General features: G+C 40.4%; 1 protein-coding gene across 1 annotated transcript in view; it reads left to right on the forward strand.

Moving 5' to 3' along the window:
• cachd1 (cache domain containing 1) overlaps positions 1-20,338 on the forward strand; it is a 163,552-nt gene extending 143,214 nt beyond the window's left edge. Inside the window, exons 17-27 of the mRNA XM_060830378.1 lie at positions 1,392-1,514; positions 1,890-1,989; positions 3,528-3,644; positions 5,376-5,536; positions 6,383-6,469; positions 6,700-6,816; positions 7,514-7,665; positions 11,429-11,590; positions 12,190-12,267; positions 14,968-15,069; positions 18,678-20,338. Coding sequence (XP_060686361.1) covers positions 1,392-1,514; positions 1,890-1,989; positions 3,528-3,644; positions 5,376-5,536; positions 6,383-6,469; positions 6,700-6,816; positions 7,514-7,665; positions 11,429-11,590; positions 12,190-12,267; positions 14,968-15,069; positions 18,678-18,919 — 1,441 coding nt within the window. The 3' untranslated portion in view covers positions 18,920-20,338. The remainder of the gene's footprint in view (positions 1-1,391; positions 1,515-1,889; positions 1,990-3,527; positions 3,645-5,375; positions 5,537-6,382; positions 6,470-6,699; positions 6,817-7,513; positions 7,666-11,428; positions 11,591-12,189; positions 12,268-14,967; positions 15,070-18,677) is intronic.
• Positions 20,339-20,570: the final 232 nt, after the last annotated feature.

Genomic DNA, 20,570 nt, shown 5'->3' on the forward strand with positions numbered 1-20,570 from the left:
ATAGCCAAGATGCGCCTTTGTTTGATGGCGGTTGTTGGTAAAGTGTTGGAAAAGGTTATAAGAGTTAGGATTAATAATCATCTAGAAAATAATAATTTGATTAGGGATAGTCAGCACGGTTTTGTGAAGAGTAGGTCGAGCCTCATAAACCTTGAGTTCTCTGAGAAGGTGACCAAACAGGGAGATGAGAGTAAACCTGTTGATGTGGTGTATATAGATTTCAACAAGGCTTTCAATAAGGTTCCCCACAGTAGGTTCTTGTACAAAATGTGGAGGATTGGGATTGTGGGCGATAGAGCAGTTTGGATCGGTAATTGGCTTGCTGAAAGAAGACAGCGGGTGGTAGTTGATGGGAAAGGTTCATTCTGGAGTCCAGTTACTAGTGGTGTACCGCAAGGGTCGGTGTTGGGTCCACTGCTATTCATCATTTTTATAAACGACCTGGATGAGGGCGTAGAAGGGTGGGTTAGTAAATTTGCAGATGACACTAAGGTTGGTGGAGTTCTGGATAGTGACGAAGGATGTTGTAGGTTACGGAGAGACATAAATAAGCTGCAGAGCTGGGCTGAGAGGTGGCAAATGGAGTTTAAAGCAGACAAGTGTGAGGTGATTCACTTTGGTCAGAGTAACCGGAATGCCAGGTACTGGGCTAATGGTAAGATTCTTGGTAGTATAGATGAGCAGAGAGATCTGTGTCCAGGTACACAGATCCTTAAAAGTTTCCACCCAGGTTGACAGGGTTGTTAAGAAGGCATACGGTGTTTTAGCTTTTATTAACAGAAGGATCGAGTTCCAGAACCATAAGGTAATGCTACAGCTGTACAAAACTGCTGCGGTGCACTTGGAGTATTGTGTACAGTTCTGGTCTCACCGCATTATAAGAAGGATGTGGAAGCTTTGGAAAGGATGCAGAGGAGATTTACTAGGATGTTGCCTGGTATGGAGGGGAAGTCTTACGAGGAAAGGCTGAGGGACTTGAGGCTGTTTTCATTAGAGGGAAGAAGGTTGAGAGGTGACTTAATAGAGACATACAACATAATCAGAGGGTTAGATAGGGTGGACAGGGAGAGCCTTTTTCCAAGAATAGTGACGGCGAGCACGAGGGGGCTTTAAACTAAGGGGTGATAGATATAGGACAGATGTCAGAGGTTTCTTTACTCAGAGTAGTAAGGGTATGGAATGCTTTGCCTGCAACGGTAGTAGATTTGCCAACTTTAAGTACATTTAAGTCATCATTGAACAATCAATCATATGGACATACATGGAATAATGTAGATTAGATGGGCTTCAGATTTGTATGACAACATCGAGGGCTAAAGGGCCTGTACTGCACTGTCATGTTCTATGTTCTTAAATCTGTGAAAGTATTAATACTGTTTCCTTCTCCAAAGATCGCACTCAGCACCAGGACATGCTGTAGCAGTGATGGGTGTTGACTTTACTCTACGATACTTCTATAAGGTTCTTTTGGATTTGTTACCCATCTGCAATCAAGATGGAGGCAACAAAATCAGGTAGCTCAGGTGTTCCGCAATTTAATAAGGCACGACTTCCATTTAAAAATTTACTTAAAATAGTTAGTTGTAATTGATCTTTATTTGGCTTTGACAAAGACATTTTTGTTGTTAGAATGTGCCATTTAGGTCCCCAGGCATGTATTTTTAATTTCCAGTTCAATGGTAGATGCTTTATATTGCCTTTTCAAACTGGCAAATGCTTTGTTCGTGTTTCACTTCAATGTAACTTTTTAAAATGAAAATTGTTTCGGTCTCTGCTTTTTTTAATGGTTCAGAACTTGCAAAAAGAAAAGCCTTTTAGATTTAAATGTTACCAATTCAATTGTTTTAAATGATGGAAGCTCTCCTGTACATTTGGCTTTTATTCATTAGGTGCTTTATCATGGAGGATAAAGGTTACCTTTTGGCACATCCAACACTGATTGACCCCAAAGGCCATGCTCCAGTGGAGCAACAACATATCACTCACAAGGTAGTAAAATACTATCGTCTGTGTTTAGTTTCTGAGCAATTAATTTTTAATACAGTGCAACATCCTATCAATTGCCTGTGAACCTAGTCAGAACTTGGTCACCTTAGAGGTTGGCTGACTTAGGGTCAATGTTGTTCTCGTAATCTTTAGGTGACACTGTTTTTGTCTTGTTTAAAAGAAACCAGTCAGTACTATTATTAAACAGTAAATTGCTTCTGGAGAAGAGAGAAATTAGATTTGTTTGGTATAGTTTTATCTTTAGAATAATATGGATGGAGGTAGAATTTTGGAATTAATTGGATTCTGTGCTATGGGCTTGGAAATCCAATCCCAGAATTAGCCGGCTGTAGTTTTAGGTCATTGTTGTTGATTGATCTAGACTGGCTAATAGATGGTCCCAGAGTGGTCTACTGTTTGGGCGGAACGGTGGCTCAGTGGCTAGCACTGCTGCCTCACAGCGCCAGGGACCCAGGTTCGAGTCCCACCTCGGGCACCTGTCTGCGTGGAGTTCGCACATTCTCCCCCAAACTGTGTGGGTTTCCTCCAGGTGCTCCAGTTTCCTCCCACAGTCCAAAGATGTGCAGGTCAGGTGAATTGGCTATGCTAAATTGCCCATAGTGCTAGATGTGTTAGTCAGGGGTAGGTGTGGGGTTGGGAATGGATCTGGGCGAGTTACACTTCGGAGGGTCGGTGTGGACTTGTTGGGCCGAAGGGCCTGTTTCCATACTGTAGGGAATCTAATCTAATCTAATGTTCACTGGGGCTTGCCGTTTTTTTGCAGTGACAACAAAAACACCATGACTCAATTCTCTAATTCACTGTTATCTGCTACAATAGCCTGTAACCAATGTGGCTAATTTGACTTACAACAATGACTAATTGCACGTCCGAATAGAACATTTGAAAAATGAGTAATAAACAGAGTGGTTGACCCTGTGGTGTTGGTGCTTGTTTACATGCAGTCTGCTTGAAAACTTTTTGTTTGTTGATAAAACGATAAGACTAGAAGCAGAGCGTGCAAGAGTTTTGCTTCTAAAGCAAAGATTTCCTCGACCACATTTTGATGGTAAATTTAATAAATCTACACACGAAGCACATCTATCTGTTGTATGTCATCAACACCACAATGAAATTAGTTCATGTGCCTCCATGGTCACGTTTACTTTATTTTGAATAACCGATCCAGCTGATACAGTGGTCCTAATTGGACAAACGGTGAAAACCATACCAATGTAATGTAATAAGCTATGTGGTTTTAAGCAGCTCAGTTTCAGGAATATCCCTGTGGATTACTGGAGACAATCACTTGAAAAGCCAGTAGTTTGGTTTGGGTTCTTAACATTACAATGAATTACTGCACCTTTTCAAGCAAACAATGCTTGGTAATTCCTTGTAAATGACAGACCCTTGAAGAGGGTGAGACACACTGGGTTGTGATTCCAACAAGTAGTTTTTTCCTTGCTGTTAGAAATATGAATTTGTAGTCATCTTTATGACAAAGTCCAGGCTAATTGTTTTTCCATTATTTTTCACGTCAGGAACCTCTTGTGGCTAATGACATTCTAAACCATCCAAATTTTGTGAAGAAAAATCTTTGCAACAGTTTCAGTGATAGGACTGTGCAACGATTCTATAAGTTCAACACCAGCATTGTAGTAAGTCAGCTTTTAAACTCTGTTAGAAATACAACCAATTGGAGCAATCATTTTTCTTTAGACTGATTTAACCACTTGATTGCTATCATAAGTCATATAGCACAGGACTGCAATTTTAAAAAAGTTGTTAAAATTTATCAAATTGAAGTTATTTATTGACTTTTTTTTGTTCCTGAAAATACTCCTTTTGCAATGCAGTGAGTGTTTTCTCTCTTAATTAAAGGGATATTTTCATTTCCACTGTTCATTTCCTCTCCTAAAACTTCATAGAGCTGTGCCTGAATTAACTATTCTCATCTCATTCCTAATCCACAGTAATGGATGATGGAGCAAAAGAAACCTACTCATCTGACGTACAGGCTTTCTTCCTACAGTCATGCCAATTAGATCAGAAACTCAGATTTGTGGGCAATGAAGTCTAGAAAAGTCAGTCATAAACTGAATTGTACCGTGTAAGTGCATCCTGCAGCGGTAAGATTGCAGAGCAGTGGGATTTCCACCCCTCACTTGGGAGAAAGTCCTGCCCTCAGGAGCTGCTGGGAAGATTGTTGAGCTGCTCGATCACTCCTGGTAGTGTCAAAGCTCAGTTGTAGGCTCAGCCAAATATTTGTTTTCTCCTGTAGGCCTTCTTTGTATTACAGCTTAATACAGGGCAGAAGGTGGCTGTTCAGCCCATTCAGTCTGCGATAATTCTTTCACAAAGCAATCCAGTTTGTCTCTCTACCCTGTTCTTGCCCACATCCTGCACTGTTCCAGTTGCTAGTTTGATAGCTATTATTGAACCTAAATTCAACACCCTGTCATGCAGGCTGTGCATTGCAAATCCTACTCACTGATGGAGTGGAATGTGCCTTTTTTTTTAAGTTTGATGCTTTCTTTACCTTTTCAGTTAACCATGGATGTGTGTTTGATGCCTACACCTCCTTGGAATTTTTATTTCTCAGAGTTAGTGTGCATTCTGAAATAGGTGAAAGCGATGACTGCACATGTTGGACATCAGAGTCAAGATTAGAGTGGCACTGGAAAAGCACGGCAGGTCAGGCAGCATCCAAGGAGCAGGGAAATCGATGTTTCAAGCAAAAGCCTTTCATCAGGAATGATGATGAAAGACTTTTGCCCGAAATGTCAATTTTCCTGCTCCTTGGATGCTGCTTGACCTGCTGTGCTTTTCCAGCAACACTAGTCTTGTCTAGTCTTCAGTATCTGCAGTACCCACTTCCGCCTAATTGATTTTAACCTTACTGTGAATCCTTTTGCAAGAATGCCTACCTTGAAGAAATTCTCCTCCCCATGAAGGGCTTTTGCCCGAAACATCGATTTTCCTGCTCCTTGGATGCTGCCTGACCGGCTGTGCTTTTCCAGAACCACTCTAACCTTGAATCTGCATTCTGAAATAGCTCCTTTAAATGTCTGTCACTGCTTTTCTATTGACCTACCCTTGAACTTAATGTGCCAGTCGGCTTTAGCTAGCTCTGCTTATGTGGTTTCACAGTTGGCATTATCTAAATTTAAAGTACGAAGCTTTGTGACTCAGTCTTCTCCTCAAACTCGACGTATAATTCAATCGTATTGTAATCGACGCTGTAATCATATTGTGTTGTTAATTAATCCAATTGTTATTGTACAACACCATGTTAATGATGGTCAACTTTCTATTGTGCTATTGGAAGAATTTAATTGACTATTGTAAGTTTTTGGTATCTTCATGTTGTTCTGTACTACTTTTAATAGGGTGATTTGACCAACCTTGTCCACGGTAGCCATTGTTCAAAGTACCGATTAACCAGGATTCCTGGCACCAACGCATTTCTTGGAATTGTTAACGAAACATGTGACGCACTTGCTTTCTGTGCCTGCAGTATGGTGGACAGACTTTGCCTGAACTGTCACAGGTCAGTGATGTGCTACTTGATAGAAGGTAGCATTTTGGATGCAGGGTACAACATTGCACAAACCATTGCAGTTTATAAATGATAATTCATGTTCGGTAAGTCCTATTACACAAATCTATGTGATGTCTCCTATTGTTTTCAGCTATGACATACATGCTGGCAACAAATGCATACTTTTAAGAGTTCTATGAACATCCACAGTAGAGCTGGTGCCTGCTCTCAGATATCCACTGCATTGATAGAAATAAGAATAATTGGATCTTAGGGAATTTCTACAATCACAACTCAAAGTTACTTTTGGGCATTGGTAGACTGGAGGCGCACCTAATTTCTGCTCTCTGGATGCTTTCATGTGCTCAATGGCATGGAAACCTGCTGGATTCTAGCTCCACTCTGAATTGTGCAAATTGCGGCTCAAATGTAATTGCATTACAGTTCTATTCTCCTTGCTTACTAGACTCTGATTTCTTGGGCTTTCCTAATTTGAATGCATAAAATCTCATCTGCTTATAGACTGCCCTCTTTAATAAATGAATTGTACTCCGTGAACTCTTAAGAGGAATAATGAATATTGTACCGTTTAAAGCCTCTAAGAAGATTAGAGTGCTCCAATACATCGAGTCATAACTATAGAAATAGTACCCATCAAATGAGATCTCACTCTAAGCTGGACATTTGATCAGGATGTGAAGCAGGCCTTTTTAATGGTGGAAAGCAAGGAGAGATGCATTGTCAATTGATTTTTCAATAATATGTCTGCTCAAAAGTAAAAATGGAGAACCTGAGAATTTTGTTCTTTTGCAATGAACTTTTATTTGCAGTTAGTAACTGTTTTGTTTTGTCCAGGATGGAACAGAATGAGTGTGAGTGCCCATGTGAATGCCCCCTGGAGGTGAATGAATGTACTGGCAACTTGACCAATGCAGAAAGCAGGCAAGACATATCTCAATTTTTCTTTGTGTAATTGGCCTGGTAATATCCTTGAGTCATAGGATGGGCTACCAACATACCAGGCAGCTACTGAGATTTGCGAATAAATCCTTAGCAAGAAATCGATGCTTTGAGAGATTGGAGAAATATGATATGCTGAGTAATTTTTCTGAAGTAAATATGTCAGCACATGCTCCTATGTAAGTAATGTATTTTTTTAAAAATTAAAATAGAAATCCGAGTTGTGAAGTGCATCAGGAGCCACTGACCCTCGCTGCCTTTGACCCCAGTCTACAGGAAAGCCTCCCTCAGTGCATTAACACCAGATGCAGCCAAAGAACATCGAGCGGGTAATGTTACAATGTCTGAATCCCTGAGCCTGGAGATGTGTGAGACAACCATTTTTCTCTTTTTAACAAAAGCTGTTAGAAAATGGATTTGTTGTTTTATGCTTGACCACCAGATAATTTGCAATCCAGGAATCATTTTCCAAGTAAATAGAATTATAGGGAATCAAGATTTTTAAATTAACTTTGTCTTTTGGTGAAGGTTTTCTTGTTTTAAATAGAGTCTCATTTTGGATAAGTTACTGAACCTTGTGAAAGCAAAAAATAGCACCAGTAGCAGTTGATGGAATGTTAATCTATGTTGTTCCTACAAAAGTAAGAGCAACTGCTGATGACGATGCTATAAAATAACCAAGTTGCTGTTGCGCTTCATTAAGACATTAACTGTCCTCAAGTAGAAATACAGTTGAGCAATGCTGCCACTACATCCAGATTGTATTAATGCAATCCTGGGCTATGAAATGGGGAGAAATTAGCATGGTTTCATTCTTCTGCTGGTCCCATGGGAACTTTTGTGGAAGATGCATTGACAGTGGAGGAGAACAAAATTAGCTCAACTATGATATTCCCACCATCAAACTGCTTAGAAGTACTCACCTATGTCAAGCTCACTCAAGTAAGGTATCGGTGCAGTTTAATGTTTTTGAACTCATTATTCAGGAAGAATTAATAAAGATTGATCCCTTTCTTTGTATTTCAGAGATTGTTTTGGGGTTTTAGATTGTGAATGGTGTATGGTGGATAGTGATGGAAAAACTCATTTGGCTGAACCATACTGTGCTTCCCAGAAAGAATGCTTTGGAGGTATTGTGGGAGCCAAGAGTCCATATATAGATGACCTGCCCGCTCTGGGTAAGTGTAACCCAATGAAATGTAAGGATGGTGAACTGGTGTAAAAAACAGAACACAATTACTCACTTATTTTGTGAATTGTATGCCATCTCTGGAGTATCCTGTCAAATCTGTAGGAATTCGTTGTATGCCAATATAAATATATTTCAAAAAGCGCAGCAGGCCAGGCAGCATCCAAGGAGAGGAGAATTGACGTTTCGGGCAAAAGCCCTTCTTCAGGAATGAGGCTGGTGTGCCAAGCGGGTTGAGATAGAGGGAGGGGGGTGGGGCGTGAGTTTGGGGGAGGGGCGCTGGGAATACGATAGGTGGAAGGAGGTGAGGGTGAGGGTGATAGGCCAGAGAGGGGGTGGGGGCGGAGAGGTCGGGAAGAAAATTGCAGGTCAAGAGGGACGAAAAATGCCTCATCTTCCGCCTAGGAACCCTCAAACCACACGGGATGAATGTAGATTTCTCCAGCTTCCTCATTTCCCCTCCCCTCCCCACCTTTATCTCATTCCCAACCCCCGGATTCAGCACCGCCCTCTTGACCTGCAATCTTCTTCCTGACCTCTCCACCCCCACCCCCTCTCTTTGGCCTATCACCCTCACCATCACCTCCTTCCACCTATCGTATTCCCAGTGCCCCCCCCCCCCACCTTTTATCTCAGCCCACTTGGCACACCAGACTCATTCCTGAAGAAGGGCTTACGCCTGAACCATCGATTCAGATGCTGCCTGGCCTGCTGCGCTTTCCAGCACCACACTTTTTGACTCTGGTCTCCAGCATCTGCAGTCCTCACTTTCTCCTATATTTTAAAAAGCATGTAACACTATGTTAACATTCAGATAATAATTGATTGCCTTTTTTAAGAATAAGATTGTCCATTGAAAGAACAAACATTTCATTTATGGGAGAACAGTTTTCCCAGTGTGACTTCCATGGGACAGGTCCCTGAACTAATTCCTGTAGTTTAAAACTCAAGTGTCACAGTTTATTCAGTTGAATCAAATTGCAATAGTGACTCCTTTTTGATTTTAATACACACATATGCTTCACACATTTGCTTGCACAAATTTCTTGCTTTCAAACAAAATAGGTAATTAAAATGTTAAATTAATTAAACATGCCTTTTAAAACATTTTTTACCTTGCTTAACTTGAAAGTCGTTTTCATATCCATTATTGTTTCTTTTCCTTGACTCACTTGTATGGCTACATTTTTTTAACCTCAGTTTGCTAGCTATTGTGTTCTCGAGGCTGAGTTCTAATTAATTGGCAAGCCGTTTCAGTCTGGAGTGTATCACAACCCAGTTGACATATGTACAACTTGTTAATCTTTGCTGAAGCCTTTGTTCTCCCCAGCGACTAGAGCTGGTCCCTGGTACAACTGCTAGTCTCACAGGATTTAAATTTAATCTTATAATTCTGAAGACAGGTAATTGGTGGAGGTTGTTTCCTGTTTAGGCACCCTACACAGGAAGATTAAGCTATTATTTCACATCCAAGTGGTGAAGTTGTTCGAAAGCTCCCAAGATTTATTGAAAGCAGAGCCATTCAAACCTTTGAACAAAATTACAGATCTATCAGACACTATACAATGTCAACAACATCACCTGGATATACAAACTCACCTGTCTGCACTGTGGCACTAGAATCTGCCTCCTCCAAACTTATACCCAAACCTGACTTGAATGGAATACTTTCAGTCAGCTGGTGTGCTGGAAAAGTACAGTCTTTCAATATCTTTCAAGCAGGAACAAACATAAATCCACTTAGCCCATCTGACTGAAGTGTGGTGGAATTTCTTTTAGAATCCCTACCGTGTGGAAACAGGCCCTTCGGCCCAACAAGTCCACACCAACTCTCCAAAGAGTATCCCACCCAAACCCATGCCCCATTATACTATATTTACCCCTAACCTACAAATCCCTGAACACTATGGGCGATTTAGCATGGCCAATTCACCTAGCCTGCACATCTTTGGATTGTGGGAGGAAACCGGAGCACCCAGGGGAAACCTACGAAGACACGGGGAGAATGTGCAAGCTCCACACAGGCAGTTGCCTGAGGGTGGAATCAATCCTGGCTCCCTGGCGCTGTGAGGCAGCAGTGCTAACCACTGAGCCACTGTGCTGCCCCGGTGTGTATAACCTCATTGGGATCTTGTGATCCTCCTGGTCATACTTAATAGATTATTCCATTTTATATGGTGGATATGCACTTTGCCACCCAACCAATGTGGACATTCTAGTATGTAGCTCTGCCCTATAAAATCTCTCACTTCCAGTGCCTGACTCATGGAAGAAAAGAAATTATAAATTTGATGATTGCCCCTGACGACTGCCGTCAGCTAGCCTGAATATTGCATGTCAAGAGAAAGCTCAAAAGCTAAAATCCCCTAAACATTGATCCAGCAATAAGCACAGCAACAGACTTACCATTTTCGACAATTAATCTCCAGGACAGACTGTAGTCTTGTTTTATAATGTTTGCATGCTAGTGACCAGGTACACTGTACCTTGCTTTATTATGTTTAATATGCAACAAATGAACTGTTCTTTTTATTTAAGCTTGTTTAACATTGGTGATTTCAATTTCCTTTGTTATTCTTTGTCCTTAATAGCAATTGTTCCACAATCATCAGCCACCCTCCTGTGTTACAGTTAAAATGAGCTGGATTTTCCCTTCCCATGAGGGCAAGGATGAGTGTGGGTGCACTTTGAAAACAGCGTCTCAGAGGCCTCCAGTGTCAGTTTTCCAACACTTGCCTGACATGTTTTAAAGGGAGGATGGGGTTGGAGGGAGCTGACAACCCTTGAGCAGGCTAATTGAATAGGTTGTTGAAGGGCTGGGGAGGGATGTAATCAACTTTTCAGAAGTAAGAAATGGAAAGGTGACCAGTCTGTGACACCTTACTGCACAGCAGTCAGGCAATCCTAACCCTAACTCTGTCAGAGGAGCTGTCATTTATTGCAATTGCTGATTTTAGAATCTTGAAATAAAAGTGTAGTCAAATTGAGACACTCCCATAGTGACACAAAGCTCTGATTTTTTTTCAGCAGAGCAAAATAAGTACAACTTGAGTTGGCTTTGAGACTTTGGTCCTGTGCTTCCCTTCCTGCTCCATTCCACAAGGCAACAGCAAGCAAAGAGATGGCTGCCATTTTCCATTGAAACTCCTGCTCCACGAAAGCTCCTATCTCCATAGAGCACTCAGCACCTCCACCTTGGCATTGAATGTGGCTCTGGCTCAATTAACACCTTTGCATTTTTGAGTCAAATTCCACCATCGATACTGATTCGGTGTGGGTTGTGATTCGGAAATGATCTGGAAACACCTGGCTCCTGAGCCTAGTTTAAAATTCTAGCCCCATGAACCTGAACAGCAACTATCAAATCTTATTGGCAGCCAAGGGAACAGCACTGTTGACATCTGCCAGTCAGGGCTCAGCTCCGTATTCCTCCAGCCACAGTGAAAGCTTGGAAGCCTGACTGCATTCTTCAGGTTGTAGTTCTCCAAGTCCATCTCCATCCCTTTTTGCTAATCTGGACAAAGTATTAATGTTCTGGGATGGTCGCTTCTCCTTGGATGCCCCGAGCATTATTTTGTCTTCGTGGACAAAAGGTGACATTTGCTCTGCAGAAATGGACTATCACGAACTGAACCAGTTCTGGATTCAAGCTCAGTGGAGTGTTATTTTGAAGCTGCTATGTGAATGTATGCTTGTATTACTGATATTGAGTCAAATAATCTGTTCATAACCTATCACTTTTCTGATTATAGGAGATGAGGTCATAGCACTGAATATGATCAAAAGTGCCCCAGTTGGACCTGTGGCTGGTGGGATCATGGGGTGCATCATGGTCCTTGTTCTGGCTGTGTATGCTTACCGACACCAGATCCATCGGAGGAGCCACCAGCACATGTCCCCTCTCGCTGCACAAGGTAAGGACAATAACTGACCATTCCAGGATTTTGAAGAAAACACGTTTACGATAAGATGCAGGAAGTAGCAAACTCTAGAGAATATAGCTTGACAAATGTAAACTTCAGTTAGGAATGTTTGATATAATGGATGAAATGATTTTTGTTAGAAAAGGAGCAGGCTTTTTTTTAGCTTGTGCAACTCAGTACAGTGTTCCATCCATCATCGTTAAGGAATGTTGGAATTCAGTTGTTCCCTGATAGTAATACAACTACCTGGTAAGCACTGAATCATCTGGAGCAAGAAATTTATGAGCTGACTCTTAGTAAGGTCAGGACAATGGGAAAGCAGCTCTGTCAGTTATTGTAGCAATAAGATTGCCTGATTATTCGCTTGAACTAATTCCATGAATTCTTCCATTTCATTGTTTGTGTTATGATATCTCTAATGCCCTTTAGATTTAGCACAGCACCCAGAATGCGTTTAATGTGGCAAAACAATTTGCTCACTGAAAGAAGTCCTCCTTGTAAACAGAAGTAAAATATCGATAGGCAAATGTTGCATGAAAATATACTCAAAAATAATCATTTTCATCTGAATTTTCTTTCTTAAAATAAAGAGATGTCTGTGCGAATGTCCAACCTAGAAAATGATCGAGATGAGAGGGATGAAGACAGTCACGAAGACCGAGGCATCAGTAAGTGTTAATAATTGTTGTGAGGATAAAGAGAAAATTTTGATTTCTTAAAATCTTTTACTTTCAGTGAAAATGCCTCAGTCGCAGATCATAGTGGTTCTGACTTCCCTTTGAAAGGACATCAAGAGCAAGTTTGCTGTTCCCTTTATTAGTTCAGATTGAATTTTCAACATGATGAGGGTGTTGCTTTCAGTTGATAGGGAGAAGCTGTAAAAGGATCAAGAATAAGGGGCATAGATTTAAAATGATTTGTAAAAGAAGCAAATGTGATGTGAAAATATTTTTTTCTCACGAGTGGTTAGGGTGTGGAATGCAGTGCCTTGAAGTGTGGTGGAAGGAGAATCAATTGAGGCATTCAAAAAGACATTGCTTCTATCCAAATAATCATCCAATGTGCAAGGGTATGGGGAAAAGCCAGGAAAAGGGCTGTAAGTCATGATGCTCATTTGAGAGTGACTGCCGATACAGATGACTGAATGGTCTCCTGCACCATAGTCTTTGTGATTGTGTTGTGCAGAAGATGGAAAAAAAATTCAGTCATAAAATGAAAGAGCACTGCTCACTGCTTCTGAAGACTGTCCTACCCATTTGGATACTGAATCTAAAGAGCAGACAGATCCAAGGTTGTGTGCCTAATCAGCTGGTTTAGTTTTGTTCAGCTGAGATTCTCAGAGAAAGCCATGGCAACCATGAGGGGGTAGCCAATCAGTCTGGGGCCTGTGCCTGATAGGAACAAATATCTGTTTGGGTTTTCCATGATAAAATAGTTAAGGTACAGTCACAAAAGAGAAATTAAGTACTCTTGCATGGAACTGAGCAGACTCAGTTCTGGCTAGTGATATATTATCTGATCTCCGCTGTGCTAATGGTAGTGTTGGTGCAATTGAGCTCTATTTCTAGCTAGATAGCAGCTGGAAACTCTGTCCTGATTGGCCCATGTTTGCAATAATAATAGTGAATCACAGCTATCACTGCTCACCTGTATTAAGTAGTAAATCAGCCTGCAACATCCAGCCCCTATATGGGTGCAGTTAAATCCAGAAATCAGGCATTTGCTGTCTGATTTACCCTCCTGCCCAAAAAATTTCACTTTGCTGGTATCTTGCTGAGGGACACAGCATTCACGTGCACAAACACATCAGAAAATGTTTGGAAATTTTTGTTCAATTGTAACAAAGTTTTAATACTGCTTTAATTCTTACTACCAAGCAATTTTTCTGACGCAGAAAGTTTGCTTTTAAAAATATGGAATCTTATTCCTGTTTTTAATTTTTAACATATGTAAAATTAATTTTATTAATTTTCCTTTCAATCTCATCACTTTTGCTTAATCCTATCTTTCCTTTCTCTTGTTTCACGTTTTGGCACAATTTTGCATTGTATTAAATATTCTAGCTTACATTTCATGGTTTAGACTCTGCATATTTTTCAGTCTTATTGGATGGAGAGGCATACATTTGTCTGTATGACTCTACGACCACATAGATGCTTGATCTCTTATAGATGTCACTGCTTTGAAGTAATCTCTAATAGTTGCCACACAGGGCTCACTATTTGCTGTGACTCTGTTGGACAGTGAGCATCACTTGTGTCACTGACTGTGAAATTTGGGCCAATATTTACGTTTTGATTTCTCAAAGTCAGTGCTGCTTTAACTAAAGCCCCAGATAAATTACTTTAAAACAGCCACCTTTTAAAGCCAATAAAAGATTTGTAAGCCAATAAGCCAATAATTACTGAAATACAGAACCTATATAGTTCTAAGGAAGAGTCACTTGACCTGAAACATTAACTCTAATTTCTTTCCGCAGATGCTGCCAGAGCTGCTGAGCTTTTCCAGCAATTTCTATTTTTATTTATGACTTACAGAATCCAGAGTTCTTTCAATCTTTATCTATATAGTACTTCCTCCCATCTTTTGAAAATCTAACTTTTAAAAGTAATCCCTAAAAGAAAAACTGCAATGTTGAATAACTGTATGTATAAGAAAAGGAATGAAATACAGAAAATGCAGTTTGATAAACAAGTGATGGGGATAAATGGAGGAAAGCTGCAAAGAAAATGAGTAAAGAAAGATTAGTCTGAATGTACAGTTCTATTCCTCCCCTTTTATTAGAATCAAGGCCTTGTGTTGCCACTATGCTGGTTGCTGAATCTTTGATACATTATGTGCCACTGTCCTTTGCCTTCAGGGGCACTGGCTGCTGGGGCTGGAACTGCACTGAGTGGAAGTATCCACTGCCTCAGAATCTGGTGAGTGAATGCCTGACCATCACCACCTCCAGTCAATGCTAAATAAAAACCGAAAGAACTGTGGATGCTGGAAATCAGAAACAAAATCAGAAATTACTGGAAAAGTTCAGCAGGTCTGGCAGCATCTGTGGAGAGAAGTCAGAGTTAATGTTTCGGATCCAGTGACCTTTCCTCAGAACAGTTCTGAAGAAGGGTCACTGAACCTGAAACGTTAACTCTGTTTTCACAGATGCTGCCAGACTTGCTGAACTTTTCCAACAATTTCTGGTTTGGTTCCTCCTTCAGTCACATTTGCCAGTTCATTTTATTTTGTTCTTCCTTCCCTCCCCCCTCCACAACTCCAAACAGCATATAAGTTTGAAATTTAAGCTTTTCTTATTTAGAAATATATGTTGAGGAGAGAAAGTAATTGCCTGCACTTCATAATATTTTATTTATTTTGAATAGTCAGTAACACAAGATTTATAGCAGCTGTGATAGAACGACATGCACATAGTCCAGAACGCAGGCGCCGCTACTGGGGAAGATCAGGAACAGAGAGCGATCACGGTAAGATCAGTGACCTTATATTTCACTTGACAGAGAAAATAAAAGCTCATTCATTTCTTGATGGTGTTGGAACATTTCAGGAGTTAAAAATGATCCTGCTTCTGTTTGAAGGGAAGAGGTCCATCTGTATGGGCTATGATTGATGATGAAATCCAGTCAAAACTGGAAATAAATTATCTTCAAACGCATGAAAAAAAACCTCCAGAAAAATCCATGAGAGATAAACATCTCTTGTACTGCTGTTTCTTTATTTTAACACCTCACCATTTTTTTGGTATTACTTTGCTAAAAATACACTGTGGAGACTTTTGTTTATATTATGCAGCAAAACTGTCCAGAGTCCCCTTGAATAGGAGCTGTTGTAATAGCAAGAGTTTGACAGCTTTTAGTTTTCTAAGCAAGTTTTTTAACGAATGTTTAAGAAACCTATGCTTAAAATGTACAAATATTTTGAGATATTGTTTGAGTTAGAGAAGAGAGACTTGGTAATTGTTTTGCTGATTTAAGTAGGAAATGCACAATTTAGGTGGTTTATTTAATGAGCAGTTTACAATGATTTTGGTGAATTTGAGCCCATATTCTGCTGGTGTTAGTTTTTATGCATTTGACAGCTATAATTCTTCAATGTCAGGACACTCGTTTTCTTTACCTAAAAGACTTATGAGTCCAGTGCAGCATTGGGCCTTCTGGTCAATGTGACTGTATATATCACAACACAATACAAACCAAGCCACCAAGAGAGCTAAGTGTGCCAACAACAGCCTGTGCTTAAAAGGTTTTTATAATAGTTGTGTAGCCGCAAAAGTGGACAAAACCTGACTAAGCCAAAGGTGATCAAAAGCTTTGTCAAAGCAGAAGGTTTATGCAGGAAGGCAAAGTGACCTAGACATGTAAAGAAAGAATTCTAAATCTTGGATTGTAGACAGCTGCAGACACAATCACCAGGAGTGAAAGAAATTAAGTATAAACTAAAGACTATTTGAAGAAATGCAAACTTTTTGGAAAAGTACAGCTGGAAAGTAGGGATAGAGCCATAAAGGGGTATAAATGTAACAAAGAACATCTGAAACTGAGATGCATGGGAATTGAAGTCAGGGTGGGTCAGCAATCACAGGTGGTAAATGACTGGGATTTGGTGTGAGTTCAGATTTAGTCAACTGAGCTTTGGAGGATCTTAAGTTTATGGAGAGTTAGGTGGGAGGCACTGGAAAAAGTTTAAAATCATAAGTTTACATGTAATAAAGGGGTGATTAAAGAGAGAGCAGCAAATGGATTGAATGAAGATAGGTGATACAGGAGGTAAGAAATGCATGGTCCTGTGAAGAATTGACTCAGAATCTCAGTTTGGGGTCAAAAAAAGGATGCCAAGAATGTGAACTTTCCAAAACACAAAAAAACCAGGAAATTGCTGGAGAAACTCAGCAGGTCTGGCAACAACTGTGTTTCGTATGTATACTGAGACTTTTATACCTCCTGCCTGATGGATGAGAGTATAACTAGGGTGGGAGACGTCTTTGGTTGCTTTCCAGAGGCAGCAGGAAGTATAAATGGAGTTAATGGATAGAAGGCTGGTTTGCATGATGGACCAGGCTGTGTTCACAACTCTCTAGTTTCTTGCTGTCTTGAGATGAGCAATTGCCATACTACGCTGTGATGCATCCAGATAGGATGCTTTCTGTGGTACATCTATAAAAATTGTGGTTGTCATTGAGAACATGCCAGATTTGCTTAGCCTCATGAGGAAGTAGAGGCAAGGTTATGCTTGCTTGACAGTCACATTGACCTGTGTGGACCAGGACAGAGTGTTGGTGATCATCACTCCCAGGAACTTGACACTCTCGACCATCTCCATCTCAGCACCATTGATGCAGACAGGGGCATGCCCTCCACCTGGCTTCCTGAAGTCAATGACCAGCTCCTCCTTTTGATCGAGATTGCTGTTTTTTACACCACACTGCTCAGTACTCAATCTCTTTCCTGTATTTTGTCTTGTAGGTCAGATCTCAAATAATAACAACAACAGTGGTGTTGTCAGCAAACCTGTAAATGGAGTTTGGCCACGCAGTCATGAGTGTATAACAAGTATAATAGAGGGCTGAGTGTGTAGCCTTGTGGGACACCAGTGTTGTGAATTATGATGGAGTAGGTGGTGTTGCCTATTCTTACTGATTGTGGTCTATGAGTCTGGAAGTCAAGGATCCAGTTACAGAGGGCCAAGACCTAGGTCTCAAAATTTAGAGATGAGTTTGGTTGCAATTATAATGTTGAAGGTGGAGCTGTAGTCAATAAGGAGACGCCTGATGTAGGTATCCTTTGTTATCCAGATGTTTCAGGGATGAGTGTAAGGCCAAGGCCATGGTGTTTGCTGTGGACCTGTTGCACCAGTAGGTAAATTGCAAGGACCAAGGCAATTTGGTAGGCTGGAGATGATGTGAGCCATGACTAATCTCTCCAAGCACTTAATTATGGAGGTCAGAGTCACCAAGTGGTGGTCATTGAGGCATGCTGCATGACTTTTCTTTGGCACCAAGATGATAGTGGACTACTTGAATCAAGTGGGCACTTCAGATCATAGTAAGGCGAGGTTAAAGATGTCTGCAAGTACTTCAGTCAGCTGGTCAGTCGATTTCCGTGGGTTCACTTTCAAGAAGGCCGTTCTCATGTTTGCAGCAGTGCAGGGTACAGGTGCACCTGAGGCTATTGGGATTGGTGACGTTTCACTGATCTTCTGTTCAAAGCCAGCACATAATACATTGAGCTCATCAGGTAGGAATGTATTGTTGCCCACAATTCTGTTTGACTTTGCTTTGTAGCCTTTGTAGGCAGGTGCTCAACCAGAGCAACAGGAAGTTTAATGGGCCATCCTGTATGGAGGGACTTTCATCAGGGTAGTGGTCTGACAGCTCACGTCAGTTTATTTTAACCAAACTGAAATAGTCTTGAAGAGTGCCCAAGGTTTCAGGTCCTTACCACAGCTACCCTCGCGTAAACAGCTGGTGTGCATGTGACCAGTTTGGAAAGTAGTGCTAGCAGGCACACGTTTGATCAAAGCAATGTTGGATCCAGAAATGGACACAACCAGCTGTTGAGTAAATTCTGCAGAGATTGTGTTTCTCAAGGTGGAGGTAAAGTGGGAATTAGGTAACGTAGTACCAACGTGGTACTGAGCCACAAAGACTGTTGAGTATACCCTGATCTGTGCCCAGTTCTCTTAATTCTATTAAAATGCACCACAGTTGGCTTCCCTTTCCTGTGATCCCTATTGGAAAGTGCACGAGAGCTTTGATGGCTTCAGTGATCAATAAGCCTGCTGATGTTCATTATACAGGTAAATGGACAATGTTGTACCAGTTCTCTTGCTGCAACATTTAGTTGTACAGGTTATTACTTCTGAACCCTAAAACTTTCAAAGGACTTACCACTCACTGTGGTGTTTGTAGAGTGAGATAGAGATTAGAGATGATTTACAGTTAAGCAGTTTATAAATAAAAAGAGTGTTTTATTTCAATAACTAACAAATGTAATTGCAATTTTAGTAAATTGAACTGGATGCAAATGAATGACATGCTTCAAAAGAAGTAATTCTGTAAATTTGCACTCGTTGGCAGGATATAGTACCATGAGCCCTCAGGAGGACAGTGAGAATCCACCATGCAACAATGACCCATTAACAGCTGGGGTGGATGTTGGAAACCATGAAGAAGATTTAGAATTGGACACTCCACCTCAGACTGCTGCTTTGCTGAGTCATAAGTTTCACCATTACCGTCTACACCACCATCCGTCTCTCCATCACAGCCATCACCTACAAGCAGCAGTTACAGTCCACACAGTAGATGCAGAATGCTGAACCACTTGTGCTCCCCATTCACCAGAAACTACAATTGCAAAATTACAAGCACTCTTTTTGCATCATTAGTCTTCGAGTCAGATGGTAAAAACTTTTCCTGGAGGTCTGAGGAATGCCAAAAACCATCAAAGCAACTCAATGGGAATTGTAAAAGTGTTAACAGCACATCTCAGATTTTTTAAATAAAGGATTATTTTTCTACTATTTATTATTGAACTTCTTAACAGAAACCCACCATAGGAAACAATTTTGTTTAAAAATAACTGACTAGAACATTGAATTGATCCTATCGGTGATAATACAGAAGAGCATATCAATGAAGATTGAATAAAGCTGCATAGGAAGTAATTACAAATTATACCTGAATCTTGGAGAAAGTGAAATTTATAAAGACATGGTCGCATGAGCTCCATAAATTTTTCAGAATAGAGGTATTACTAACTTTTTTGTTTAAGGTCACAATCTTAACCAGTGTCTTGCTTCAGAGTCACTTAAAGATATCAAGAGATGCAGACATGCAAATTTTCCCCTGTGCAGAGGGACCCTGATTTCAATCACACCACTATGGGAACTTGATAGAGGGGAGCTGCTTTTCCACAACAAGGAAAATACATCATTGGGCCAGTTGTTTTAATTTTAATAAGCCTTCTGCCTGGGTAGAACCTGGGATAGGCCTGCCTGTTAACAGAATTCCCAAGCCATCTTCTTAAAAAGTAGAAGTGGGAGAGTAGAACCAAATCCCAGCATGGTCCACACTCACATCTGGGAAAGTTGTGAATGGAGCCTTCGGGGTACATGCATGATTTCTACTCAGGATAACAGGTGAGGACAAAGGCAGAGCACAAATAGCCACTGGGTGATCGGTTTGAGTACTACTGTTCGAATAAAGAGCTATAGGATGTCTATAAGCTGCCATTACAAAACGACGATATTACAAGATCAGTCTCCAACGAGATTCAGAATATTAGTGTTAAATATTTGTGGTGAAGTGGAACGTTTTGAAATATCAAGAATTTTCAATCGACTTCACAGCTCTGAGGTAAAGTTGATCAAAAGCAAGCATGACCCGAAGAACAATCAATGCTGCAAATGAGTATTTTTAAATTAAAGTAATTGTGTGTTCTGTATAGGTTAACTTCTTTAGTGGTCTTTTCTCTTTCAGTCAGATGTGATTTTACACTTAATATAAAAAAAATGCTGCTGATGATTACATGAAGTTTAGGGAAGGGGAGGTAACTCAAAAATACAATACACGCTCTCCATATGGATCTCCCTTAAAGTTTATGAAATTGTGAAATTAAATTTTTTATTTTTATGGTTACAGTTGCTAAAATTTAAAGTGATAATTATTTGTATTCATGCGTTTTTAACTGTAAATTCATATTAAACAATTAAAATCTTAGAAAATAGAGTTTACTCACTGTGAATGATATGGTTCAGTCCTAAAATTAAAGGAATACATGTAAAAGTATTTGGCACTCTTTTGTTTACAAGTTTCTGATACTATGATGTGATCACTAGTAGTAACTTGTTATGCCGATAGTTGTAAACCATTTTGCCAAACATTTATCGTAAAGCCTAGTCAGATTGCTCTTTAACCTAGTCAGATTGCTTAAGGGAATATATAACATGCTTGCAAGTATATCCCAGT

Source organism: Hemiscyllium ocellatum, chromosome 9 (assembly GCF_020745735.1).
Source record: "Hemiscyllium ocellatum isolate sHemOce1 chromosome 9, sHemOce1.pat.X.cur, whole genome shotgun sequence".
NCBI lineage: Eukaryota > Metazoa > Chordata > Chondrichthyes > Orectolobiformes > Hemiscylliidae > Hemiscyllium > Hemiscyllium ocellatum.